A 26,442-nucleotide genomic window follows, 5' to 3' on the forward strand; every position below is an offset into this window, starting at 1 on the left:
TGGTAATGAGCTTAGCCACTTTGTAAGAAACCTTGGCCTTTCAGAGGACTGGCGGAAGAAGCAAAAACATAAGCCGTTCTTCTCTGTAATGTTTTTAGTTATAGGGCCAACAGCTTACACAGTTGGAGGCAGGTTTTGAAAATTCCATTTCCATCCTTCTCTCCTTGTTTTTACTCTCACACTCAAAAGACATTTTTTTCCATCCCCCTACAGAGAGAAAAGTACATGACAAAGGGGTTGAAGGTGTAGAGTGTGGCTTCCGAGTTAAAATCTAGACCTTCACTGTCTGAGGTGGTGGCCACTAGACACATGTACTGTCAGTCACTTGCAATGTGGCAAATCAGAATTGACCTGTGCTGTAAGTGTAAAATATTTTGTTGTTTACTTTTAATATTGATTACATGTCGAGATGGTAATATTTCAGACTCATTGGGTTAAATGAAATGTTATTAAAATTAAATTTTAAATTTAATTTAATTATTTCCCCTATTTGTTTTGACTTTTTAAATGGGGCTCCATGAACATTTTGAATTACATATGTGGCTTGCATTTGTGGCTTGCATTGTATTTCTTTTGGACAGCATTGATTCTAGACCAGTATTGCAGCCACTGCACCCAACCTAGCTTTGAAATATGGTCCATTATCTTAATTTCAGGACCTTCCCCCACACAGAGGGCTAAAGTTTGCCCAATCTTTTCTTCTGATCCTGTCCACCTCCTTATGCCTGCTTGAAGCAGTGTTGGTGATTTACTGGACAGGTAGGGCATGTAAAAAAAAATCAGCCAAGTTTGCCCAATTGGAGGTGACGACAGATGATCTTGTTGGATGGGACGAGGACACCAGGCTGGTATAGCCCAGAGGCAATGGATTTGCTGAGGGTATTCCATGAAACAAGTTTAAGGAAGTCCAGAAAATTTCAGATTTTTTGCTTTATGGCTACTTCAGTGGTTTTGTTTTTGATTAAGGATCGAATTTTTCCAAGATACTTGTGCTCCTTGTTTTTCAGAGCTCCTGTTTTGCCTAGTCGCAGTCTGTGTGGTTTGCCTTCAGAGATCACCAAATCCTTACTGAGTCCAGCCCTAGGGGGTGGGATGGCAGGCTATTGTTACCAAACCAGGTTTGTGTTTTGCAGGCTGCCCAGAAAGCCAAACACCAAAATGACAAGATTGCAGCAGAGAGAGGATTTAATCACAAGGCAGCCACGTGAGGAAGCGAGAGCATGAGCCTCCAATTCGCTTCCCCGAAAACAGGGACTCAGGGATTTTTATGGGATAGGGGACAAGGTGGTCTGAAATGTGGAGAGAGGTGATTAGAGGTGAAGAGAGGTGAGGTTTGATGATCCGCGCAAGCGTAGTCAGGCTTCATGCCTCTTCATAGGACCCATGTTCACAAGATGGTGGTGTTAGCATGATCTGAGGGTGGAGTTTTTAGCCTCTTGACATCAAAGGTCGCCTATCAGACATCTCTGCGGGTCCAGTTGATGAATTGGTGGTCTCAACGGGCCTGAAGTGCACAGGAGTTCTAATTCCTGAAAAATAGCTCACACACCCATTACCATGGTGACCCAGGCTCCAGGGAGATATTATCTGTAGGAACCTAGTGGGAGTCAGATAGCATACTGCCTAAAGAGCACAGTTAACAATGGGTGGCTTAAACAGCTAAAAGCTATAATCAGTAATTGCAAAAAGGATAAAACTTTAGTACCTAGATACTTAATCATCAATGGCTGTTTGCCGGTCTCACTATGAATCCCTGAGCCTTGGGAGCTAGACTCCTGCTGTGGTTAGTTGGTTGCAGACAAAAAGATAAAAGTAGCTGATGAAAATTGTTTCAAAGGAAGTGGACTATCTTTGTGTGTGTGTGAGAGAGAGGAAGGGAAAGAGTATGTCTATGTGTTTGTGTGAGAGAGCGAGTGTGTATGTTTGCGTATTAGAGAAGTTTCTGTTTAAATTCTTTTCAATTGAAAATTCTTTTTTTAAAGAATACACTGGAAGAAGAAAAGTCACATTTTTCAATTAATTTACAATATAATCAAAGAAAGACTAACAAGTTTGTTCAAAAGTGCACCATTATAATCATGCTGTAGTGCCTGCTAGTTACTTAGTTTATGAAATTTCAATAAAAATTAAACCCTTCAGAAAAGTAAGAATACTTAAGTGTAGATGCTAACATTTGTTTACTTTGAATTTTTTAATTTAAAATTCATTTAAAATATGCAACCCATAAATTTTTATTTTACCTGAATTGACAGTTATATCTAAATATTGCTTGTCCCCAGGCCACCACACCCACCAAATCGTTCAAGTTGTGCCCTGATACATCTTTATATCAATACTTGCAATGTAAAAACTAGAAAAAGAAAGGTCCATTGATAAGGCATAACACAGTACTAAAATCTCAGGTGTAGGTTTATGTCATTATGCTAATTTTGAAGCCACTTTCTTCTGTGACCAGAAGAGTTTTCAAATGTTAATTGATTGATCTTTATTTGGCATTTGAACAGAGGAGAGACAATGTTGACTAAGTAACCATGCTCTGCATCTTTGTCTTTTATTCGCTAGGAGGAATCTTTATCTGTTCCCTGCCTTCATATCTCGAGGGACCTCAGGCCAGTCTGCTATATCTTAATTTGATCTTATTTTCCAGGTCATCAATTCAGTTTTTCTGTGCTTCACAGGCTTGGTATTCTCACTAATAATGGCGTCTGTCCATTGTTATCTAGATGTCCTCATTTTCCTTGTAGTCTGTTATAGTTTAGAACAAGCTTTCTGATTTTATTCATAGCAGTATCTGTGGCTTTTAACTAATATTTGCTCATTTTTATTAAGTAAATTTAAAACAGCTTGTTTGAGAAGTCAAATGTAGCTAGTTTATATCGAATATGGTACCATTCAGAACAAAGTATTTAAAAACAACTTAAACAAAAACAAAATGGTATGTGAAGAGTATTCAGGAATTGATTTTCCTAATACTGTGATATTAGTCATCTGGGTAGGGCTGCCGGATTTAGCAAATAAAAATAGAGATCACTGCTTAAATTTGAATTTCAGATAAACAAAAACTAATTTTTTAAAATAAGTATGTCTCATGTAAGAGTAAATACCATGCATTTTAACTGGGCATCGTATATTTCATCTGGGAACCCTAAAAACTGGGGCAAAACACAGTAGCTTTTAACCTTTGTGGAACTGTAAAATTATAAGAGAACTAAAGCCTACATATAGTTGAGCATATTGAATTGAATACATTTTCTTTACAGGGCACTGAGTCTTGTAGTAGTTGCCCTACTTAAATCCTTCAGTAAAACACAAACAAAAAGCTAACAAGTTAAGAGTTCTTCTACTCCTGAAATATTGTTGTGCCTTATTCCCCCTCCAATGTCATTCTCCCCCCCCCCCCCCCCAACTTCTGACATTTCCTTGATTCTCCTAGGGGCAGTGGTACTGTGGTGTTGCAAAACTGGACTCAGGGTTAGAGCCAGGCCACTCTTTCTGTCTCATTTACCCCATCCCATCTCCAACTCTCCTTGAGTTTCAGGGGCTGTAGACATTCCCCTAGTAGCAAAAGCAGAGGTGTCATCCTGACTGATGCTCAGGGCTAGAATGCTGTATCTTGTTTAAAGAATCAAAAGTGAGCCACTACTCCTTTCCTCTTCCTGTGGCTCTCAAATTTGCTACATTTGTAACAGGTACTCTGGTTGCTGCTATCCCATTATGTTTCAGGCTGCATCATTTACCATTATGATCTTGAACACAGTATCACAGCAATAGTCAGCAAGAAATACTAACTTGGAAGAGTGCTGCTTTCTGTGGCTACTAAGATAATTGTAGCATTACACTGTCTTGATAAAGCATTTTATCCTATGCTAAGTTCAAGGTAGATTTAAACAAAAATGTGTGCTTTCTGTTTATCCTGATAAATCTGTGTAAAGGCTTCTTTGATGGTTATTTCCTGTATGTCAGGAAGCTGGCCTTATGAACTAAGCTGTGATGATGAACCGAACACAATGGGTCTGTCTCTTGGTGAGTGCGGAGCTGAAAAGCACAACCAGTGCTGAAGTGAGTGAAGAAGAATGGTTTATCACAAGCAATGAAGAACCCCAGGGATAGCTCCTGAAGCAGTGCCCCACTGCTTGCCTGCCCATGTCCCCCACTCCCCGCCAGCTTACTGCAAGTGAAAGGTTTATATACCAGAGTGCAGAGGACATGTTACAACTGTGTAACAACTGGGCCTGATCAGGGCACATGACAGGCGGGCCATTACATAACAAGTTCAATGCATCATTACATAGCAGGTTCAATGCAACATGCCATTTAGAGCTGGGGCAGTTTGCAGGGATCCTGCTGCAACTGTGTAAGTTTCTCTGTAGGATGGCAACATCTACAAAAACCAGGACATCATCTTCTGAAAAATAGCACGTTTAGTTTCCTCCTTGTCTGGAAAACATTTGACAGACTATGTTTAGTTATGGATCAGATTTTCATTAACCCTTTCCTTGCGTGGTTTCTGGTCACAATGACTTTCTCCAAAGTTACCTCCAAGTAACCCCTGGCAAAGCAGGGTTTTGAACAATGAGACCATCTATTTCCTTTGAGTGAAAATGTGAATTGTGACAGTAGTCCCGTCAGATAACATTCTGCCTTCTGATGGTTTTTATAGCCCCCCTCCCCTGGAGCCAGATCAGAGCATTTCACGGGGCAGATGTGAGCGCCCAAGAAAGGAAAATTTGCCCCAACCTAATTTTCATTTGTGGTTCAGTGTGGGGCATGGCCCACCCTCCACTTAAGTAGCAACACAAACTCTTTCTTTATTCTCTGCCTTGGTTCACCATTTTTTCCTTTCATGGAGTCATTTATTCAATGAGTATTTGTTCGGCCTCTGATACAGATGTATAGGGTACTGGATGTGTTACTCTAAGCCACCATCTCTAGTGGCCAGGAGCTTAGTGGAGGTAAATATGTCTTACCCCAAGGCAATAAGTAATACGCTTCATATAAGTCTTTACAACTTGGTATTATAAGAGCATAAAGGAAGAACGTATTATTTTCACTTGGGATCATTAGGAAAGCATCACGGAAGAAATCTGATATGAGCCTTTATAAATGGGCAAGATTTCAAAGGGGAAGATGTGGGAAATAAGGGTCATCATCCAAAGCAGAGGAAATTGCGCAAAAGCAATGAAGCTTGAACGAACACTGCAACTTTGGGGAATGGAATGTGATTTAGATGAAATGAAATAGGGATTTTTTTTTTTTTCTATTTGAGAATAGCAGGTGGGACCATGTAGTAGATGGATTTGAATGTTACATGAGAGCAAAACTGTGCTTTAGGTAAATTAGCTTAAAGTACTGTGCAGGCTGATTGAAGGAAAGGGAAACTCCTCTGTGATGATTTAGAGGCTACTGAAATGGTCTAAACATAAAGAGGTAATATCCTGAACTATAGTGATGGTGCCAGAAGAGGACCCATGTCCCAGCTGACCCAGACAAGGCTTGGTTTGTCTAAAGAATAATATTCGTTATTTTCGTATTGTGAACTACTTACCAATTATACCTAATTAACCGTTCTGTATATTTAACTTGGTATTAACCGCTTAAAGCTTTGGAAAAATGAGAGTGCATTTATTTGTAGAACCAAGCCTAAATAAAAAAGCAGTACCAGACACATGCCTGGAAAGAAACCTCTTTTTAGGCTCCATAGCCACTGAATCAAGTCAAAGTACCTTCCAAAAATGGCAGCCTAATAAATGAGAAATAAGTGGGGTTACTTTTACAGTTTCTTAATGTTTACAGCACTTGCATTTTCTTCCCCTTAATTAGAAATTCAGACTTTATAAGTCCTCTGTTAGCAACTTGGGTCTATTAGGAAAGAATTACACGAACATCTGTAGCCCATGTAGCATTTAAATACCAGGTAAATATGTATGTATATTGATTAAAGGCGACAGGGTGGTGTTTCAAAATTGAGAAAGACTACAACCATAGGCTGTTTCTGTATTTTTCTCACGTCAGTATTAAAGAACCTAAATAACTAACAGTTCATAAGATAGAAAAAAAATTCTCATTTCTTGAGTGTCTTATAGTCTTACAGAGTAAATAGAAAACATTGATCTCTCTTAATGTATAACTTCTAAAGTTATAGAAGTCCTTATATCAAGAAAGAGGAGGATCTGTGTCTTCCTTTGATTTAATATGATATTCAGACCAGAAAGAACTGGAGCCTAGGTGCCGTAATCCAGAGATTCGATGACTGGGACAGAATTTCCTGATTCTTACCTGACTGTCATCTCAGTCTACTACTTCACGCTATTTTACTGAGAAAGAGTTAACATGCCAACTATGAGGGATACTTCAGATTTCTAAAACATCATATTTAATGTAATTAGCTTCTAGCAGGGTTTTGAACACATTAATTATGTGGTTTATCTCGTCACTTTTAAAGTAAAAAGAATGATTTTAAAATAATGTGGCATTTGAATTTTTTCATCTTTTCATCCTTATTTTTATTGCTTTTCATATAAAATGAGGTAAAACTCAGTGAGAAAATCCCAAATAGCTTTTTGTAATGATGTTTTTTGGCAATTCCTAGCAGTAGAATATCTAATTTCTATTTTAAGATGGAGATCCATCTTGTTTTTTCTGTAGTTTATATAATATCTGCAGTTATTTTCATGTGTTATCCTTGGTACTAGAAGTAAAGACATTTTGGTATGCATTTTGTTGTGAAATTTTGGTTTGGAAGCCTATGAGTCCTAGTAATCATCTTTGATTTTGGCATAAATTATTTCCTTTTGCTACTGCTCTTGACTAAATGAAGTTAGAAGGGAATTTGAAACTCAAGGCAAGAATTATGAAACTTTAGTCTCTCCATCCTAGGGAATATATGCTTCTCTTATTCTCATTTACTCAGCACTCATTCACTAAGCAGCTGCTAAAGTCTCAGTCACCAGGGAAACAAAGACAAATAAGAACTGATCATGGGCCATCTAGAGGTGGCAATCAAGTGGGGATATTCAGACATGGATACCAGTTAATTAAAATAGCAGAGTGGAAGACCAAAGGACCAAATGATTAAGGGAGGAAACAGGAGAAGACTTCCAGAATAATTCTTTGTGTATCAACTCAGAGATGAGAGTGGAAGTTCTCATTGAGACTGAGAATATGGAAGGGCACGTCATTATATGGGAAATTCTGAATTGAGTTTTTGACTTCTTAAGTTTTAAATGTGGAATGATAGATCTGTTTGATAGTAGTTCTCAAATAAAAATATGTGGACTTTCCTTATAACTGCATAGGTATTTGTTAAAAAATATAGGTTGCCTGGAAGTATTATAGAGATATTGGTAGATTAAGTCTAGGTGAGATCTGGGAATATGGGTTCTGAAATAGCTTCTCAGATGATTCTGATAATCAGTAAGGTTTGAAATCTACTTCAGTAAAGGTCCAGGAAGGAGAAGACAGATGGTAGTTGAAGTCACAGGAATGGATGTGATTTCCCAGGGAGAGCAAGGAGAGTGAGCAAAGAACAAGGCTACGGATGTAACACCATCAGATAAGGAGTAGGCAGAGGAGGCATCGGCAAAGAAGCTAAAAAGGAATATACTGTGTTAAGGAGCAGGAATATATACTTACTTAAATCTAAGTCTTAGATTAGTAATCACATTTCTGATTCTATATAGAGGAAAAAAGTGTAGAAGAAAACCTTTAGGTTTCTACTCATGATTTGGCTTTATTCCAAAAAGGATTCATCAATTTTCAAATGTGCTCTACTACAAAAAGATTTCTTCTACTTCCAGAGAAATCTGTTGGAGAAAAAGAAATTGGCCCACTTGAACAGAGAAAAATAGACAAAGTAGAGTATCAGAAAAGAAAGTTGTAATATTAACCATAATTTGTAAGACAAAAAAAATGCCCTATTGTACGCTTACTAGATGGAGTTAGAATATTTAATTAATCAAAATCTTTATAATTGAAAACTAAAGCTATTATAGTGTCTCAGGAAAAAACCCTTCTGTTCTTAGCCCTCCCTACTTATTTTGGTATGTGGTGATGAGTGCATCTTCTAAATATAGGTAAGTAAAAACTTACGTTAATAGAAACGTGTGCTGTTAGAAAAGAGGAACTAAATGGCAGTTATATAACCTGACTTGATGTAAAAACTAATTACCTTTTTCAAAATTCATATCCCAGAATAACTTTATTGATCCTGTAGGATTTTAAAAATATACACATTATCGACATTTATTTAGGGATGCAGTTATTGTTCACTTATACTCACTCTCCTTTGAAGTTCCAGGTGACCCTTTATGGAAATAAATTATAGAATCATTTCAGTAGTTGTGTCATCTGCTTTTAACTTACTTTTAATCACTTCACTAATCACATATAGTTTTTGAGGTGCTCAGTGAACAGGTGGTCAAATGGTCAATAGTGGTCTAATATTTTAACCTTTCAAGTTCTACGTAAAAGGTGATTTTTTTTAAAAGTCATGTGAATTAACAAAGTCTTGGGGGACTTTTTTTGTGAATAATATTTTGTCAAAGATAGAGGAAAAGGTAGGCAATAATATCTTTGAATAGAGAAGATTTACTGGTGAGAATACCACAAGGAAATTTTCAAATTTGTTGATGGCTAACTTGTTAGAACATTACTTTCCTGGCATCAATGTGTGATAGTACATGTGGAGTATTGCCAGTTAGGGAAGTTCACTTGAGTCTTATTGTCCAGAGTTTTTGTAGGGGCTCATTCATGTACTGCACATGTGACTGACCTTTAGTCTCCAGCCTCTCCATGGATAGAACTAATACTGCATGGCCCAAAGCCTGATCATAAATCACATTGTTAGACTGCTGGTTGGCCAAGGCCCACATGCAAACAGTGACTCCTATCAAGGATGGCATTCCAGAAGCCTAGAGATCACTTCTGTAGGGGAGAGGAAGACTTTTCCTCTACCTAATGTGGGTTCGTCTGGCCGGAGAACGAATTAAATTCACATGAGACAGAATAGCAAGAGAAAATTAAACAAAGCTTTATGAGGAACCATGGCCCAGGGCCTCTCTTCCCGAAGGAAGAAAGGGCACCAGAGAAGTGGGGTGCACAGAGTGGTTATATACCCCCAAACAGGATATTTCACGTATGATTGAAATGTCCCTCCCACAATAGTCACAAGACTGCCCTGTTGGCACAGCGCTTGATGGACACAGCAGATAGTGGGTCTGCTATCTCGGTGGGCGTAGCAGGAAGCAAGTCTATTGTCTTGAGCTGGGTGGTCACAGATGAGCGCAGCAATCAGTTCCTAGCCTAAGGAAAGATGCTTAATCCTTAAAGAAATGCTAACGTTGGGAGGGGGAGGGAAGTCAGTTACAGGAGGTTACCATATAAGCACAATAAAATGCAAATTTAAGTCCCTGCCTTCCCCATTGATTAAGAGTTTCTAGAGATATCTTTACAGATGGAGAGTTCCTTTACAATGTAAATGTCTCTTACAAAGGGTAAGTAAGTTCTACTTTTCAGTTTCTTTCCTGTCTGCAAAGTAACCAGCCTCAAATAATCATCATGCCAAAGAGACATATCTTGGGGTGGCCATTTCCAGGTCCCCACACTTCCTAGTAGCCAATGGTAAAGGCCAGCACTCTTTTAGGGTACGGTTAATTCTTTACTGCGCACCAGTTGTTTCAGATAGTAAAACTGGATGAGGCCAAACTGAAACAAGAATTGACAAAACTGTGACTACGAAGTCCATGGTAGGTGAAATGGCTCCTTGTTGTCCACAAAATTAAAGTGTCTTCATTCAAGGTTACCTTCCATATTCTAGATTCCAGCAAACTTGCCCCTTTCTGAATTCTCTTCTGTAGTCAATTAAAGTCCTATCTCCTGGACATGCCAAGTGCTTTCCTGCTCTGGAGGCTCTGCTCACGCTACACTTGCTGTCAGTGTGTTCTCCGGAGATCTTTCATTTGTGTCGAGCATGTCTTGTCTTCATTGCTCAGCCTAGTCCCCATCTCCTGTGCAAGGCCACTTGCACCACTTGAATACTTGTGCAGTCTCTTCTGTACAGAATTCCTATAGCTAATATTGCCCATATCATTTATATGGCTGTTAGTGTATGTTTCCTTCTATTGATATTATATCTATATTTTGTCTTTACAAGTAGATTTTAACCTCTTGCAATTTAGGAGCATCATGGACTATATCCTGTGTCTTTTTGATCCCCTAGATCAAATGTCTTGTCCATGGCAGGTGTTAGATAAATGTTGAGTAGTAAGCTTTCATATTGACATGTGTAATTAGCATATTATTCAAACATGTGAATTAAAACATCTTGTAAAAATAATCTAAATTATACTTATAAATTCATGAGGTAGCCATGTTAATCCAGGAAAGTATTGGAGTCATTTTTGGCAATTCATTTTAGACATCTGCAAACATGCAAGTCAGCAAAATGCTGGAAAGTGTCTACAGAAGTATTGCCATTCTGCTCCCACCTCAGGGCTTCTGCATGTTTTCCCCTCTGTCTGTTATGCTCTTTCTCTAAGTATTTGAACCCTCACTCAGAGAGGCAAAACCACCCAACTAAAACATCAGCCCTCTCCTCGCTATCTCTTTACCTTATTTTATTTTTTTCATAGTACTTTTCACTAATTAATGTTATATACTTGTTTTTTATGTCTTTTTCCCTTACCTCTAGAATATAAGCTCCACGGTGGAGGGACATTGTCTTGCTAACAGTTGTATCTTCTGCACCTAAAACAGTGCCTGGTTCTTAGTAGATACTCAGAGAAGTATTTGTTGAATACATGAATGGAATTAGAAGCGAATAGAAAGCTTAATTTTTTATGTACTTTCAATTTTTATGTCATTCAATTCAAGATGTAATTGAGCCCAAAGAGTTTCAAAGAGAAGCAGCTAAAGTGATTGAAGGTGTGGTAGAATGTTTTCTAAAGTTGTTGAAAGTTATTCAACCTGTAAAAATAATAACTAGGTATGTACATGGTCAAAATTAATAAAATTCTAAAATGTAATGATTAGGTGAAAATAGGCACGTTTATCGAATGCTAGTTATCAGAGGCATTCTTTAAAGTTTTGTGGAAAAATGAAAGAATGTTATTTTTACACAATGGGTAGTAGATATGGAGCTCTTAAAATTTTTGTTTATTTCAAAAGGGTTTAAATGGCTGTTTTGATAAAAATCATAATTAACAATTAAAAATACAAAATTAGAAATATATCTAACTTTGGAAAATACCTGCATGGAGTTCAGTTATTGTGCTTCACTTTAAAAAGAGTTGCAGGGTTTTATCATTGGCTGTTGATATGAGTTTCCAAGACTGTCAAGTCCCCCAGTTGAACTTTTGTCTTAGGACAATGAGAGGTCAGCAATCCTGGGAATGAAGACATACCCAAATCTGGCCATAGATGCTTTTGATAGGTGTATTTGGAATGTAAAAGTAACCTCAGATATTTGTGGTAGAGAGTCATCCCCAGCTTTGACCCAGCATCTCTGGGAAATCCAAGCTGTGCTCATAGGCTGCAATGCTTCTTAGTCTTCTAGCACCAAAGAAATGCTTTATTCTATTCAAATATTTCCCACTCCAGTCCCAGCACTTCCTTCAGGACCAAAGTATCAATTATGAATACTGACTGGTCTTATAAATACAGTTCCTCCTCTCCCTTCTCTTTCACTTGCCCTTAGTTCTCATTGTTGCTACTCTCCCTGAAAAGATTTCTTCCCAGCTGAAGCCAGAATATAGCTAATATTTTTGACCTTTGTGTCAGGCTTTGATTTTGAGACATTTGGCAGCATGTGGGTACAATGCCTGGGAAGCAGCTTTCTCACAATATGATTTAGTTGATGTTTATTTCTTTGCTTCCATATCATTCTACTTATGATGAGACTTCCTCCTATATTCAAGGCATGAAGACTGGCAGTGATCCAACCTTTTTGTGATACTCTTTCTAGCTCATGATTTCAGTAGCACGTTTGAAACTAGAATGCACTTTTATATTTTCCCCTTTCATCTCTGCCTCTTTGGATTTTTGGCAAACATCAAGGTAAATAAATCAGACCCACCACTGCAAACCCATCTGCTTTCAGGGACGCGTAAGGTGACCAGTTTGTGATGTTTTCCCATAGAGCTAGCTCCAGCGTAGAACTAAAGGAGGATCCCTGTGGAGTGAGAATAGAAGGCACGTTCTAAGGTCAGATCTTTTTAAAGCTCTGAATCATTTATCTGCTGACAGATTGTGGCTAGGCATGATCTGCAATGACATTTTTAATGACACCAACAAATTGGCATGGTACTTATAAAGTTGAAATGATTTCATAGTAGATGAAAAGTGAAAATGTAGTTATACTTTGGATTTGACAATAGGGATTAATAAGAAAAGATGCTGTCGTAGTTGTAAAAATGTAGGAAACCAAGGTACAGTCAGTGTTTTCATTTATCAGTACATTACTTTTACACTTCTTCTGGTGCCAAGGTCATATGTGAGAACAGTCTCCCTCACTAAAATACCTTTCCAGTTGTTGACAGCCCAGAAATTGTTTTATAAAAATAATAGGCTATGGTCATCCGAACCTGTCTTCCTAATGCTTGTTGACACATGAATTCTGTATTCATTTCTTTCTTACAACAAGCAAGTAAGTGATGATTCTCTTCGAATAGGAATTAAGATTACAAACATGTCAGGGTATATATATTATACTGGAAGAACAGTTTATGTAATACTCTTGATAGTGGCTGTAAATTGAATCCACTTAAAATGATCAAAGTTGATCTAGTTGGCCACAACTAGAAGGACCTGCAACTAAGACATACAACTGTGTACAGGGGGGGTTTGGGGAGATAAAGCAGAAAAAAAAAAAGAGATTGGCAACAGTTGTTAGCTCAGGTGCCAGTCCTTAAAAAAAAAAAAAGGAAGATTGGCAACAGTGGTTAGCCCACGTGCCGATATTTAAAAAAAAAAGTTAATTGAGCTACTTATCATACCTCTTAGTTTGGTTTTAAACTGATTTTCAACAAGCTGAATTATATCCTCTTTTGGGCCATGGATTTTATCACACTAGAGATCAATGTCTTTTTTGAAGATGTTTATTAGTGTTGTGACTTAGTGGTTTGGAAATTAAAGAAAATCCTTGAAAGATAAAGTAAAAAGGAATTTAGTTTCCATGTGGTATTAGTGTGAGCGGTGTGTGTGGGGTTGAATAAAATTCAGCTTTTAAGACTTTCTTCCAAGCCTCTCTCTACTACTCCCTGTTTCTAGTCTGAGTCAGCTTTTGTGTGTGACCCAACCTCACCCCTCCTTTGGCTGATGGAAGATGATCTCAAGGACTTTGCCTACCAGTTACATTCTTGGTGGTGATGGTCCAGAAGGGAGGCATGCAATGGTGACAGTGGCATTTGTCCTCTCCATAACCATGACTTCAACCTCCTTCTAATCCTCACAAGCCAAGTTCTAAAGTAATGATTGAAATGGTAGTTGATCTGGCATGTTTAGCTGCTACTCTGCTTTGTCCTTCCCGTTCTCCTTCTGGGTATATTTTTGTACATCTTTCTTTATTGCATGGATATATGCAAAGCTGGGGCCAGAGTGTGTATCAATTGATAAAAACATCACTTTATTCAAATAATTGTTCACTTTTGTTTTTATTCATGGATTAAGAGAAACAAGGATAATTTAGGACATGTAAGATACATGATTGGAAATTTGTGCATTAATACATCATCATGCTAAAAGCTCTAAGGGAATTGGTTTCATAATCATAATGTTAATGATATCCAAAGAAACATGGTGGTTTATTTTATTATTTAAAGTGCACAAATACAGAAGGATGTCTAAAATATATATTCACCAAAAAATTTAAACAGTTAAATGTGATTCTTAAGGAAAAGGGGAAATAATAATTAATTGTTATTTTTATTTATTTCTTTAATGACTGCTCAGTCTGTACTAGGCAGTGTGCCAAGCACTGTACACACGTTATTTTATTCTAAATGACATGAATTTGGTATTATCATCCCATTTTACAGATGAGGAAACTGAAGTTTAGTGAGATTAAGTAACTTGTCTGAGATCCTCTAGGTATTAAGTGGAATAGCCAGAAATAGAACCAATGAGTTTGGCTCCAAAGCCACTAAACCACCATCCTGTCCTGAGTATCAGAATGCGAGATGGGAAGTACATTGTGGGTCAAGTTGTGAGTCTCTGGATATTGGTGAAGTAGCTGCCCATGAGGGAGTCAGTTTTTCTCTCTTCTCATTCTGAAGATAATTGGGAGGACTTGAGGAGACTATGGTTATGGGGACCTCCCAAGAAAATGACCTCATAACAGTTTTGGTTGTGCTATAAAATGTTTTTAGCTGTATAAAAAAAGGGTTTTCACATGCACCCTTTTAACTCCAGATATTTAGGTGGTGAATTATTTGACCTCTTTTTTGTACTTCTTCTCTGTTCATTTTATTTCTTGTAAAAATTGACAACTATGACTGGAATAAGTCTAAAAATAAAGAAATTAATATTGAAGAGAAAAATTGTTTTATTCTCCTTCTACAGAGTGTTAGGTTTTGTGACTCCCTGACTTAAATATTTGTTGAATGAATGGGTGAGTGAATTTGTGGGATTAGGTGTGGGTTCCTGAAATATGTACTGTTCCTATTCTCAACATTATTGGTAACTGGGAGGTGGTTAACTTTCACTTTCAATTTGAAAAAAGGATTATTCTCTCTAGTCTGTTACACCATTTCGTTAATATCAGTCTATTTATAAGAGTCTAGTGTACCTCTTGACCTTCACTTATATGAAAGGGATCAGTCAACAATGTAGCAAAATAGCTTATTTAGTCTATAAAGTGAAGTTCTAGAAATTACTCCCTTGGCCAACTGAAATTACTGTGCAAGAAGAAAACTCTAGAAACACACATGGAGAAAGCATTTAAAAGTAATCGTAGGAAGGGAAAGTTTAAGAAGAAGTTTATGATTTTTATTTCATTTGATTTTTTGCCCCTTTAATTGTTAAAAACAAACAAGGAAGATTCAAGTATGCACAGAAAAAAAATACTCAGATTTATGCAGACTTACTTCCTAGAAATTTTTTATCAATTTCTCTTTTTCTGAATCAGACTGTTAGTGCCATTTCAACACAGCATGATGCCAAATGAGTAGGCAGTTTCTAGGTAATGTAGTCCAATGATCTCTCTCCCTTCACATCTTGAAAGATGCAAAAAGAGTTATCCTGAGAACCGCTCAGCACATGTTTGCTCCTGAAATAGCTCAGCAATGGCAGTAGTAGCATTTTTACTGGTCATCTTTTCAAATAGTTTGTAAGTGAAAACTATTACTATGTGGAAAGAGAACCCTTTTATTGGAGAAAGCATGGGCAGTGAAAACTTTCTTCTACCTAGTACCAGATTCCCCTACTTAGACTCCATACCAGGTCAGATAAAACATGCGTGTCATAATATGTCTCTTTATGTAGTACCTTTATATTTACCTTGTTCTCTACCCTTTTCTCACCCAAAATTTTCTTTATCATTAGAAATTATATTTACCTTGATAAATATAAAGTTTCTATGTATTCCTTTACTTAAGTTATGGTAATTTTTTTAAAGTTCATTTTTATTCAGCTTTAGCATTCTATTCCTGTAAGCCATCAGAATTTCCTTTGGAGTGACTTGTAATATGTTTGGTGTTTGTTAGCAAATCTGGAACTTTTCAGTTTGTGTCCTTTCTCTACGTGATATAAGATCTAATTACCACTCAGCATGAAATAGCAGCTGAAATGAAAAAGGCAGCAAGAGAAGGCACTGGCTTAACTTAGAGCTAATCAACTACTTGCTTCTTATATACTGCTCAGCTAGAGATAGAAAGGAAAATAGCATTCATTAAAATAACTTACATATTACACATTTTTTTCCTTTCTTGATTTTAACGTAAAGAAGCAATTTGTTCAAATCTTTATGGAAGCAAAATATTAAGTAGTACTTTTATTTGCAATGCTAGTCATTGGTGTTTCCTCAAATTGTGCAAAATAGTTTCATCTTCAGGGTTGCTAGAAGCAGTCCCGTTCTATTTTCCTGACATTTAAATAGATAAACAACATTTATAGCACTAGAATAAAATCAAGCGAATGATTAATCATTTTTTATAAGGCTTAGAATTTTACTCAGTTTTGAGCTTTTGGCTCCTGAATCTATCTGAAAAAATTCTCTAGATTTATCTTTAAAGTATATATCATCAAAATGTGATAGTTTTGGGGCTTTTTATTTTCTAGAGTATGTGAGTTGGGTAATTAACCTATCAGGGGAGAAAGATTGATAATATTTTTACTTTTTAAATTACTGTGGTCTGAGTTTTCACTGATCAGATTGTCAAAAATTAAAAAGTTACATAATATGTGGTATTGCATGGGTGTGGAGAAACAATACCATGGTTTGGAATATTTGGAGTTGATGTATTGGTACAACAACTCTGGAGGGAAAGTACGATTATCAAAAATGGATATGCATATACCCTTTGACCTCAGAATTCAACCCCTAGAAACGTATACTTGAACATCTATGTTTGAAAATGTTCCTAGTGATATTATTTGTAATATAAATAGAAAAAAATTCAAAAAGATCATTAATAGGAGAATATTAAATAAATTATGATATATTAATATCCACATGTACCTCATTCTTTTTAATAGCTTCTCCTAAGGAGAATGAAATACATTTGCATGCATTGATAAAGAATGTTCTGTAAGTTATCCTATTACGTAAAAAGAGCAGATAGTTTGCTTCTATTTTTGCTTCAGAAAGCAAAGGATGGAGATGTGTGTATACAGCTTCCCTCCCTCTCTTCCTTCTCACATAAATATGCATTCACACATCCATTGGGGAATGGATGAAAGGATGCAAAAGAAACTATTGATAGTATTTATCTCTAGTGAATGGGATTATGGGCCTGGGTAGGGATGGAAGGCAAGGTTTTTTTTTTGGTGGGGAAGGCATACTTTTTTGTGCTGTTTGTATTTTTTTTATCATATGTATATATTAATTTTCATAATTAAAAGAAATTTTAAATTAATGACCAAGTCTTTCTTTTTTCTTTTGTAGGACTCAGCCCAGGAGAGTGTTATTACTCGAGATATTCATCGTACATTTCCTGCACATGATTACTTTAAAGATACTAGAGGAGATGGCCAGGAGTCACTCTACAAGATCTGCAAGGTAGGGCCCTCCACCTCATTTTTTCTAATGTATTTACAAGGCTATATTTTAGGAACCCATCTTGAAAACTTTTAGATTTTTTTCTGTCTTCGTGTCTTATTTGTACTGTGCCATGTTCTCTGCTTTACATTTATGGTACCAGGTCCTCGGTACTGAGTCCTGAAGGTGACTTTTTGGCTGTGTGTTCTATGCCTTATCGTGAGGGAAGAGGCACCGTGTGGCCTCACTTTGGCTTTGCTGCTCACAGGAATGGAACAGAAGGTCCTTTCAGGCTACTAGTGTAAGGCTTGAAGGAGTCCCGATGACTCTGCCCTTTTGACAAAATAATGTGACAGTTGTCTCAATTTTTTGATGATAGGCTAGAGTCAGAAACAGTGTGGCACCAGTTTTTGAATTCTGGCTAGTTCTCTGATATTGTTGATGTACTTTGAGTGATGTTACATCATACGTCCTTGTGCAGTTTTTATGTCCCATTTTGGAATTTTTCTTCTCCCTCATTATTAGGAGGCCTGGAAGAAAACTGTTTTCTGATTTTCAGTAAATATGCTCTGTTTAGGTATAAAAGATTCTGTCTCTGTTAGTGGAGAATAGCCATAGATTATTAATTTCTCAAGGTTATGTCAGAAATACACATTGACTTTTTAAATAATAATATATAGTTATCTTATATTGTCAATGCTACTTGAGGCCAAAGACTTAAAATTACGAAGTCCATTAAAAAGAGTTTTACCCTTTATTCTCAAACTTAAGATGCCCTACAAAATGTAGTGGGTGTGCTCAACATGGTCCTCACCTACAATTCCAGTAGAGATTGTTAATGAATAGTAAACTACACAAAAATCTTGTAATGATATGAAGAAAAAGCAAACACCATGGCTAATTTGGAAGTCAGATAATCAGTTCCTCAATAATCAAATTTAGCCTTTTGTTGAGTGGCAAAGATTAGCTAGTAGGTAGTCAGAAGTATACTCACGTATCAATGTCATTTTATATTTACTGTTTTTTTTAAAATGGCACTTGCTAAAAAGCCTTTGCCTGCATGTGCTAACCAAGCAGGACTGATGCTTAATTCTGCAAATGGCACAGCGTTCCTTAAAGTCCTTCTTGCGTGTTTGTGGTTTAGCCCTCTGCCCACCCCTGTCTTGTCTTGTCTTTTTTTTCCTCTTTTCTTTTCTTTTCTCTTGATATAGCCATTTTGGAGGATTATAAATATACACACTGATCAGAAATCTATTTTTATGTGGATATATCATTCAGAGCTGAAGTGCATAAATAACTTAAAATCTGAGAGTGTACTCTCAGATACGTCATCTGGTTTTAAAATGCCAACAACCATTGAACACCATAAAAAATGTATAATATATTCATTATATGCTTGTAAGAAGAAAAAGTAATTATTAAAAACATTCCTACCAATTTTGAAATTCTGCAACCTAATTAGCTTCTGGCTTGTGTAAGGAAGATATCAAAATTTATGTTTCTAAATTTATTCAGAAGGGTCTGGCTTATGGTATATGAAACAATGTTTTTCCTCTGGCATTCAGTATATTTTTAGCCAATCAGTGACTTTTCCCTCAATTTTTCTCTGATTGTTACTAGATCCTCTTTTCACATAACTAAAACAGCTGGTTCCATGTGCTTGCAGCCTCTGACTTACAATTTTGTTCCATTGTAGTAAAAACAGTATTTGGTATTATGTAGTATTTAGAGGAGAAATATATGAAACTTTAGTGGACATAAAGATAAAAGTTAAATAATTAGTACATTTAAGTAGTTGATACCCCTTGCTTTGATATTGCAGATAATAATCCAACCTTGAGTTCATTAGAAAATGTTTATAGTACCTTCACACAGCTTGTGTAGCCATTTTAGATGATCAAAGTACATTTTGTAATGTAATTAGACAATTTTAAAGTACTTTTTGAGTAAAGAATATTATAAAAATGTAGCTCTAAGATACCTTATAATTTCTGACTAGCTTATATTGCACTAAATTTTGTGAAAATGTGGACAACCAAAGAATCATATTAAAAACATTTCAAAATTCAAGATGGTAAATAAAAGTTGCTAAGGCTTGTAATATTGTACTAAAATACATATTACCTACACATAATTTCACAACAGTCTTTGATAGTGGAGGAGAGCAGAGATGACTATATCAGAAAATGTTGGAGAACCCAAAATTTGCTGGAGTTCTACCGTGTGGACCATGTGGTTTATAATTAACACAATTCTTTCTCGTCTTGATCTACTGCTATTTAGTAGTGGAGCGCTTGTGCAGGGAAACCTCAGGGAGTGGTGGTAACTCACAAATACGATAGCATACTTATGAGTAATTTAGAATTGAATATTATTCTCAAGTTTATGCACCCACTTTCCTTTGCTTTTGTATTCAATTTAAGCTATAGTTCTTCATTTTATGACCTTTGTTCTGTGTCCTCAAAAGCTACTATGTGTGACTTTTAAGGCCACTAAGTCTGGTGTACCTATTTTATCATTTTTATTTCTGGAATAATATCCAATATCATACCTCACCCTCTCAGCAATATACCTTTGGGTTTCCAATTTGGATACCTTGCACAAAACTGAATAAACATTCATCATACCATGATCTTAAATCAGCCGCTTTGTTTTATAATCTGTAATAGGGACAGTTTTACTTCTTCTTTACCAATTCTTATTCTTGTTTTTTTCTTTATCTTGTTCTTGTCTTACTGAACTGACCAGAACCTCCATTACTAGTGTTAAAGTGGAGCAATGATAGTAAGACATCCTTGTCTTGCTCCTGGTTGTAAAAGAAATGCATCTAATGATTTACAGTTAAGAATCCTATATCTTATTCACATCAACAATGCACTTATAGACCTTTGTTTTTATACAACGCCTTCCATATGTTATAATAATTTCAAATTTACATAGTACTTTTACTTATTATTTCCTCATTTATTTTTGACAGCTCCTCATTAGTGGAGCCTATACTATAAAGACAATATGCTGTGCTCTTAAATTGAGACAGAAATTTTTAAGAGATTTTCCATTACGCTAAGTGTAGAAATCAACTGTAGTTTCAAGGTTACAAGAGTCTGACTTTGTAGTTGAAAAGTTTTCTGTGGCTCTGGTGAAATGAGAAATTATCTGAGCTGTCAGATTAGAGGGAACTCTGTTAAAAACTTGCTGTCATGTTTTAATAGCCCTGTCAATTTCAGTTTTTGCCTCTTAATATCTTTTTCAGAGTAGGAGGAAATCAAAATGGTTCAAAGATTCTTCTGTTGTTATAAATTTATATGTGGAAGTTGAACTGAAAGTATAATAGATTTCGGAAGATTCTGAAAATGAAAAGATTTAGGCTCCCCTCCCTTCTGCCCACTCTTCCCAATTCCTCCTTCCTTCCCTCCTTCCTGTGTCTTTTCTATTAGCTCAATAACATACTTTAAAATAATGTTTTTGAAAGGAGGAAAAATATACTACCACCTCACGTCCTTGGAATCTGATTGGCCCCGGAGTGTAGGCTCTTCGGTGTGGAATGATAGGTGTTGCTGGATCACAATGCACCCAAAAGATTTAGTTAGAGCAGTGCTGTGGGGGAATCAGGTAGCCCTTGGAGAATCAGGTGGTCTTTTCTGTTCTTTGTGTGCCTCCTCTCTCTCCCTTGAGTTTCTGGCATGCTTCTTTGAAGTACAGCAGCCTTCTAAGTTAGATCCAAACAGGGGGCTGCTGAGGAAGAAATCTTTTGAACCCCTATGGCACTCTGCTTTGCCAGCACCTCCTAGTGAGCAGTGAATTAAGTGGTTTCAGAAGATCTGGGGGGGTGACAGAGTGTTCTCATACAATTTAGTTTCCGTAAGGAATAATTCTTTCAGGCCATACAGGAAGGCTTGAAGAACCTTCCTGATACTCAGATGATGATCAACATAATCACAACAGTAATACTGGAACCTTTTGGAGCACTGTGGTTTAGAAAGCACTTCTGTACATGTTGTTGTTTGATGCTCGTAGATACTCCATAGGGCAGGTAGAATTTCCTGCATTTTTTAGGTGAAGGCCAAAGAACTTAAATTATTGGCCTAAAATTATGCAGCCACTAAATGGTGCAGACTTACTTGGATCCAGATATGTTAGTTTAAAATTCTGTAGTATTTCTACAATACTGTTACGATTGTATGTGTGTAATGAGGAAGAAAAATTGTGATTTATTAAATACCTTCTGTGTACCAGAAACTATGCTAGGCACTTTTACACACATCACATTGTGTAGTTTTGACAATTATCCTGGAAATAATACTGTTCTTATGCTTAGGCTAACAAATTCTTAGGAAGTTTGAGCATTTACCTATATTACACAGATAAGGAATTATGAAACTGGTGTTCCTTTCTAGGCCGGTCTGTCTAACTGCTGAGTCTGTGTTCTTTGTACTGTGGTGGCTTTTCTCAGTGTTAGAGGGGCAGTGTTTAAACAGCAAGTGAATCTTATCATCATCGTCATCAGAAGTGAAATCCAGAGGGCTAGAAAATACTTTTCTGTTAAGCTAAAAACTAAAATGCAAAGAAGAAAATGACTGTATATGCTTATACATATAAATGTCTTATTAAAAAGTAATAATAATAAAGAGAAGATCAGGGACATCAGTGGTGTCATTTCCAGTGTACTTGGAGTTACTTCATCTCCTAGTCAAGGTAAATGTTTTAATTATTTTTTTTCTGGTGGCCAGTACAAGATTACTCAGACGATAAACTGAGGATGTGCTTTAGGGCACCACAAAAGAAAAATGAGTTCATCTTTAATGATTTCATCTAGAATTTTATTATCTAAAATTCTAGAAAGGAGTTATATTAATGTCAGCATACATGTAAGTTTTGATTGCTTTTTTAAAGATTATTTGAACTACGTATGTAGTTCATAATCTCTTTAGAGCTTAGGGCCTTTGAAGTTTTAATAAGACCCTAGGGACTTCTAATAATAATAAATAGTAATTGGATATCACACCTACAAAGTATGGCTTTTTCTTGTAGCTGATTGTAAGAAGAAGTCTTCATTTCCACCCCCCCCCCAGTTTTATTGAAAAATAATTAGTATACATCACTGTTTAAGTTTAAGGTCTACAACATGATGATTTGATTTACATACATTGTGAAATGTTACCAAAATAGGTTTAACTAACATCCATCATCTCATATAGATAACAATAAAAAAATTTTTTGCTTTCTGATGAGAACTCTTAGGATTACTCTCCTAGCAATATTCCTATATATTATGCAGCAGTGTTGACTATGTTCGTCATGTCCTGTGTTACATTTCTAGTGCTTATTGATCTTATAACTGGAAGTTTGTACCTTTTGACCACCTTCCTCCAATTCCTCCTCCCTCTACCCCCAACCTCTGGTAACCACAAATCTGATTTCTATTAGGTTTATCCATGTTTTTGTATAAGGGAGAAGTTTATTATTTTTGTCACTGCATAATATTCCACAGTATGACTATTCCCCAATATAATATCCGTTGCTACTCTTGGTGGGCATTTGGGTTATTTTCAGTTACTAATAATGCTGGTATGTATACTCTTGTATTAATAATGTTTTGGTGCACATATGTATGCATTTTTGTTAGGTATATACTAGGAATGGAATTTCTGGGTCAAAATGTATGAACACATTCACCTTCAGTAGATATTGCCAAACAGGTTTTTGAAGTTTTACCATTTACATTCCAGCCAGCAGTGTATAAATATTCCAGTTGCTCTATATTTTCACCAACCCTTGGTAAACTTTTAAATTTTAAACATCTTGGTGGATGTGTAGTGGCATCTCATTGTGGTTTCATATGCTTTTCCCTTTTGACTACTGAGGATGAGCACCTTTTCACATGCTTATTGTCTATTAGAATATCCTCTGTCATGACAAATCTGTTTGTCTTTTGCTCATTTTCACAATGGGGTTTTCACTTATTGTTTTGTATGAAATTTTTCTATGTCTTGGGTACAAGTCCTTTTTTAGATATATGTATTGCAAATATTTTTTCTATGGCTTGCTTATTTCACTCTATTAATGGTATCTTTTGAGGAGCAGAAGCTGTTAAGTTTTACTTAAAGAGACCCAATTTATTAATCTTTTCTTTTATGGTTAGTTTTATGTCCTGTTTAAGACATATTTGCCTAGCCCAAAGTCATGAAAATATTCTTTGATGTAATCTAGAAATTTTATTCTTTCGCTTTTTACACTAAGGATTATGATTCATCTACAATTGATTTTTGTATGAGGTAGAAGTCAAGCTTCATTTTCTTTCCATGTGTATCTCTAGTTGATCCAGCAATATTCTTAAACAACCATTCTTTCCTCACTGTATTGCTATAGCATGCTTATTGTGAATTAGATCCATGTACATAGATGTGGGTCTGTATCTGCACCATTCTTTTTTTTTTTAAGTTCTGGCTTATTTTTTTAATTGAATATATCTGACATATAACTTTGTGTAAATTTAAAGTGTACATTGTGTTAATTTGATACATTTAAATATTGCAATATAATTGCCATTGTAGTGTTGTTTAACATCTCCATCACATAATTATCGTATCTTTTTAATAGTTCAGATAATTGTTTTAGTCTCTTAGCAGGTTTGTTGATTGTAGTACAATATTGTTGTCTATATTTATTATACTGTGCATTAGCTCTCTATGGCTTATTTACTACTGGTTGAAAGTTTGTACCCTTAAAGAACATCAGTATTATCCTCCAACCCCTCATGCTCTGATAACCACCATTTCACTCTTTTTTTTGTGAATTTGACTTTTTTAGATTTCACATATAAGTGATATCATATGGTACTTGTTTTACTCTGTCTGACTTATCTCACTTAGCATAATGTGCTCAAGGTCCATCCATGATGTTGCTAATGGCAGGATATCCTCCTTTGTCATGGCTGAATAATATTCCATTGTATATATACACCACATCTTTTTTATCCATTCATCCATCAATGGGCATTTAGGTTGTTTCTGTATTTTGGCTATTGTGAATAATGCTGCAATAAACATGGAAGTGCATATATCTCATTGAAATCCTGTAATTTCTGGACCATTCCATTTCATTGATCTACAGTCATGTACCACATAATGACATTTTAGGCAATGATGGACCACATATACAGCAGTGGTCCTGTAAGATAGGTACCATATAGCCTAGGTATGTAATAAGCTCTATACCATCTAGGTTTGTTTAAGTACGCTCTTAATGATATTTGCAAAATGATGAATTGCCTAATGACGCATTTCTCAGATTATATCCCCCTCATTAAGTGACATGACTGTAGTTATCTATCTTTGTACCAATATCGTTCTATTATACTTACAGTAGCTTTACAATAAGTCAATACAATACAATACAACTGTTAGCATTGGGCCTACAACTTTGTTCTCCTTCAAAATTGTTTTTACTATCTTGCCCTTTTGTAGTTTCATATTTTAGAATCAGCTTGGCAGTTTTTGAGGAAAAAAAATGCCTTTGAGAATTTTGATTGGTATCGCATTGAATTGATAGTTTATCAATTTTGTTAATTTTTTCAAAGAGCCAACTTTGGGCTTACTTGATTTTATCTATTATATGTTTGCTTTCTATTTCATTGATATCTGCTCTTATTTTTATTTCATTTACTCCATTTTAAGTTTAATTTGCTGGTTTTTTTAACTCCTTAAGATGCTTAAATCAGTGATTTTTTTAGCGTTTCTGCTGTTCTAATAGGTGCATCAAAGACTACAAATTGTGGGCCAGCCTGGTGGTGCAGCGGTTAAGTGTACACGTCCTGCTTCGGCAGCCCGGGGTTTGCGGGTTCGGATCCCGGGTGCAGACATGGCACCGCGTGGCAAGCCATGCTGTGGCAGGCATCCCATATATAAAGTAGACGAAGATGGGCACCGATGTTAGCTCAGGGCCAGTCTTCCCTCAGCAAAAAGAGGAGGACTGGCAGTAGATGTTAGCTCAGGGCTAATCTTCCTCCAAAAAAAAAAAGACTACAAATTGCTCCTAAATGCTTTCGATGCATCTTTACAAAGTTTGTTTGTTTTTCTGTCTTAAAGCTCTGACTTTTATAATCAACATAATTAAGGTTAAATTTACATACAATAAACTGTATCCATTTTATGCATATAGTTTTATAAATGTTGACAAATGTATACACCTATGTAACCATAATCAAATTACACCAGAATCAAGATACTAAACATACATCAAACTAAAAAGCTTCTGCACAGCAAAGGAAACCATCAACAAAATGGAAAGGCAACCTACTGAAAGGGAGAAAATACTTGTAAATCATATATCTGATAAGGGGTTATCCTCCAAAATATTTAAAGAATGCGTACAACTCAGTAACAAAGAAATCCGATTAAAAAATGGGCTGAAGATCTGAATAGACATTTTTCCAAAGAAGACATACAGATGGCCAACAGGTGCATGAAAAGATGCTCAGCATCACTAATTATCAGGAGAATGCAAATGAAAACCACAATGAGATATCACCTCACACTTGTTAGTATGGCTGTTATCAAAAAGACAAGAAATAACAAGTGTTGGTGAAGATGTGGAGAAAAGGGAACACTTGTGCACTGTTCGTGGGAATGTAAATTGGCACAGCCAATGGAATGAAGAATGAAGCTTCCTCAAAAGTTACAAATAGAACTATTGTATGATCCAGCAATTCCTCTCTGGAATCTGAAGGAAATGAAAACACTAACTTAAAAAGGTATCTGCACCCCCATTTTCATTGCAGCATTATTTGCAATAGCCAAGATGTGGAAACAACCTAAGTGTCCATGAGTGGATGAATAGATAAAGAAAATGTGGTACATACAAGGGATATTATTCTGCCATAAGAGAATGAAACCTTGTCAATCTTGCCATCCATGTGACAACCTTGGGTACATTATCCTAAGTGAAATAAGGCAGAGGAAGACAAATACTATATGATCTCACTTATATGTGGGATCTAAAAACAAAACTAAACAAAACAAAGCAAGCTCAGAGATAGAGAGAACAGATTGATAGTTGCTAGGAGCAGGGGTTGGGTGAAACGGGTGAAGCAGTCAAACGGTACAAACTTCCATTTATAAAATTAATAAGTCATGGGGATATGATGTATAGCATGATAATTATAGTTCATAATACTGAATTGCGCATTTGAAAGTTGCTAAGAAAGTAAATCTTAAAAGTTCTTATCACAAGAAAAAGTTTTTGTAACTATGTAT

General features: G+C 36.1%; 1 protein-coding gene across 2 annotated transcripts in view; it reads left to right on the forward strand.

The window, feature by feature from the left end:
- The window catches only part of RABGAP1L (RAB GTPase activating protein 1 like), a 666,720-nt gene that overhangs the window by 341,490 nt on the left and 298,788 nt on the right, over positions 1 to 26,442 (forward strand). For both annotated transcript variants that reach the window (XM_046680643.1, XM_046680642.1), the window contains exon 14: positions 17,096 to 17,209. In XM_046680643.1, coding sequence (XP_046536599.1) covers positions 17,096 to 17,209 — 114 coding nt within the window. The remainder of the gene's footprint in view (positions 1 to 17,095; positions 17,210 to 26,442) is intronic.

Source organism: Equus quagga, chromosome 13 (genome assembly GCF_021613505.1).
Source record: "Equus quagga isolate Etosha38 chromosome 13, UCLA_HA_Equagga_1.0, whole genome shotgun sequence".
Taxonomy (NCBI): domain Eukaryota; kingdom Metazoa; phylum Chordata; class Mammalia; order Perissodactyla; family Equidae; genus Equus; species Equus quagga.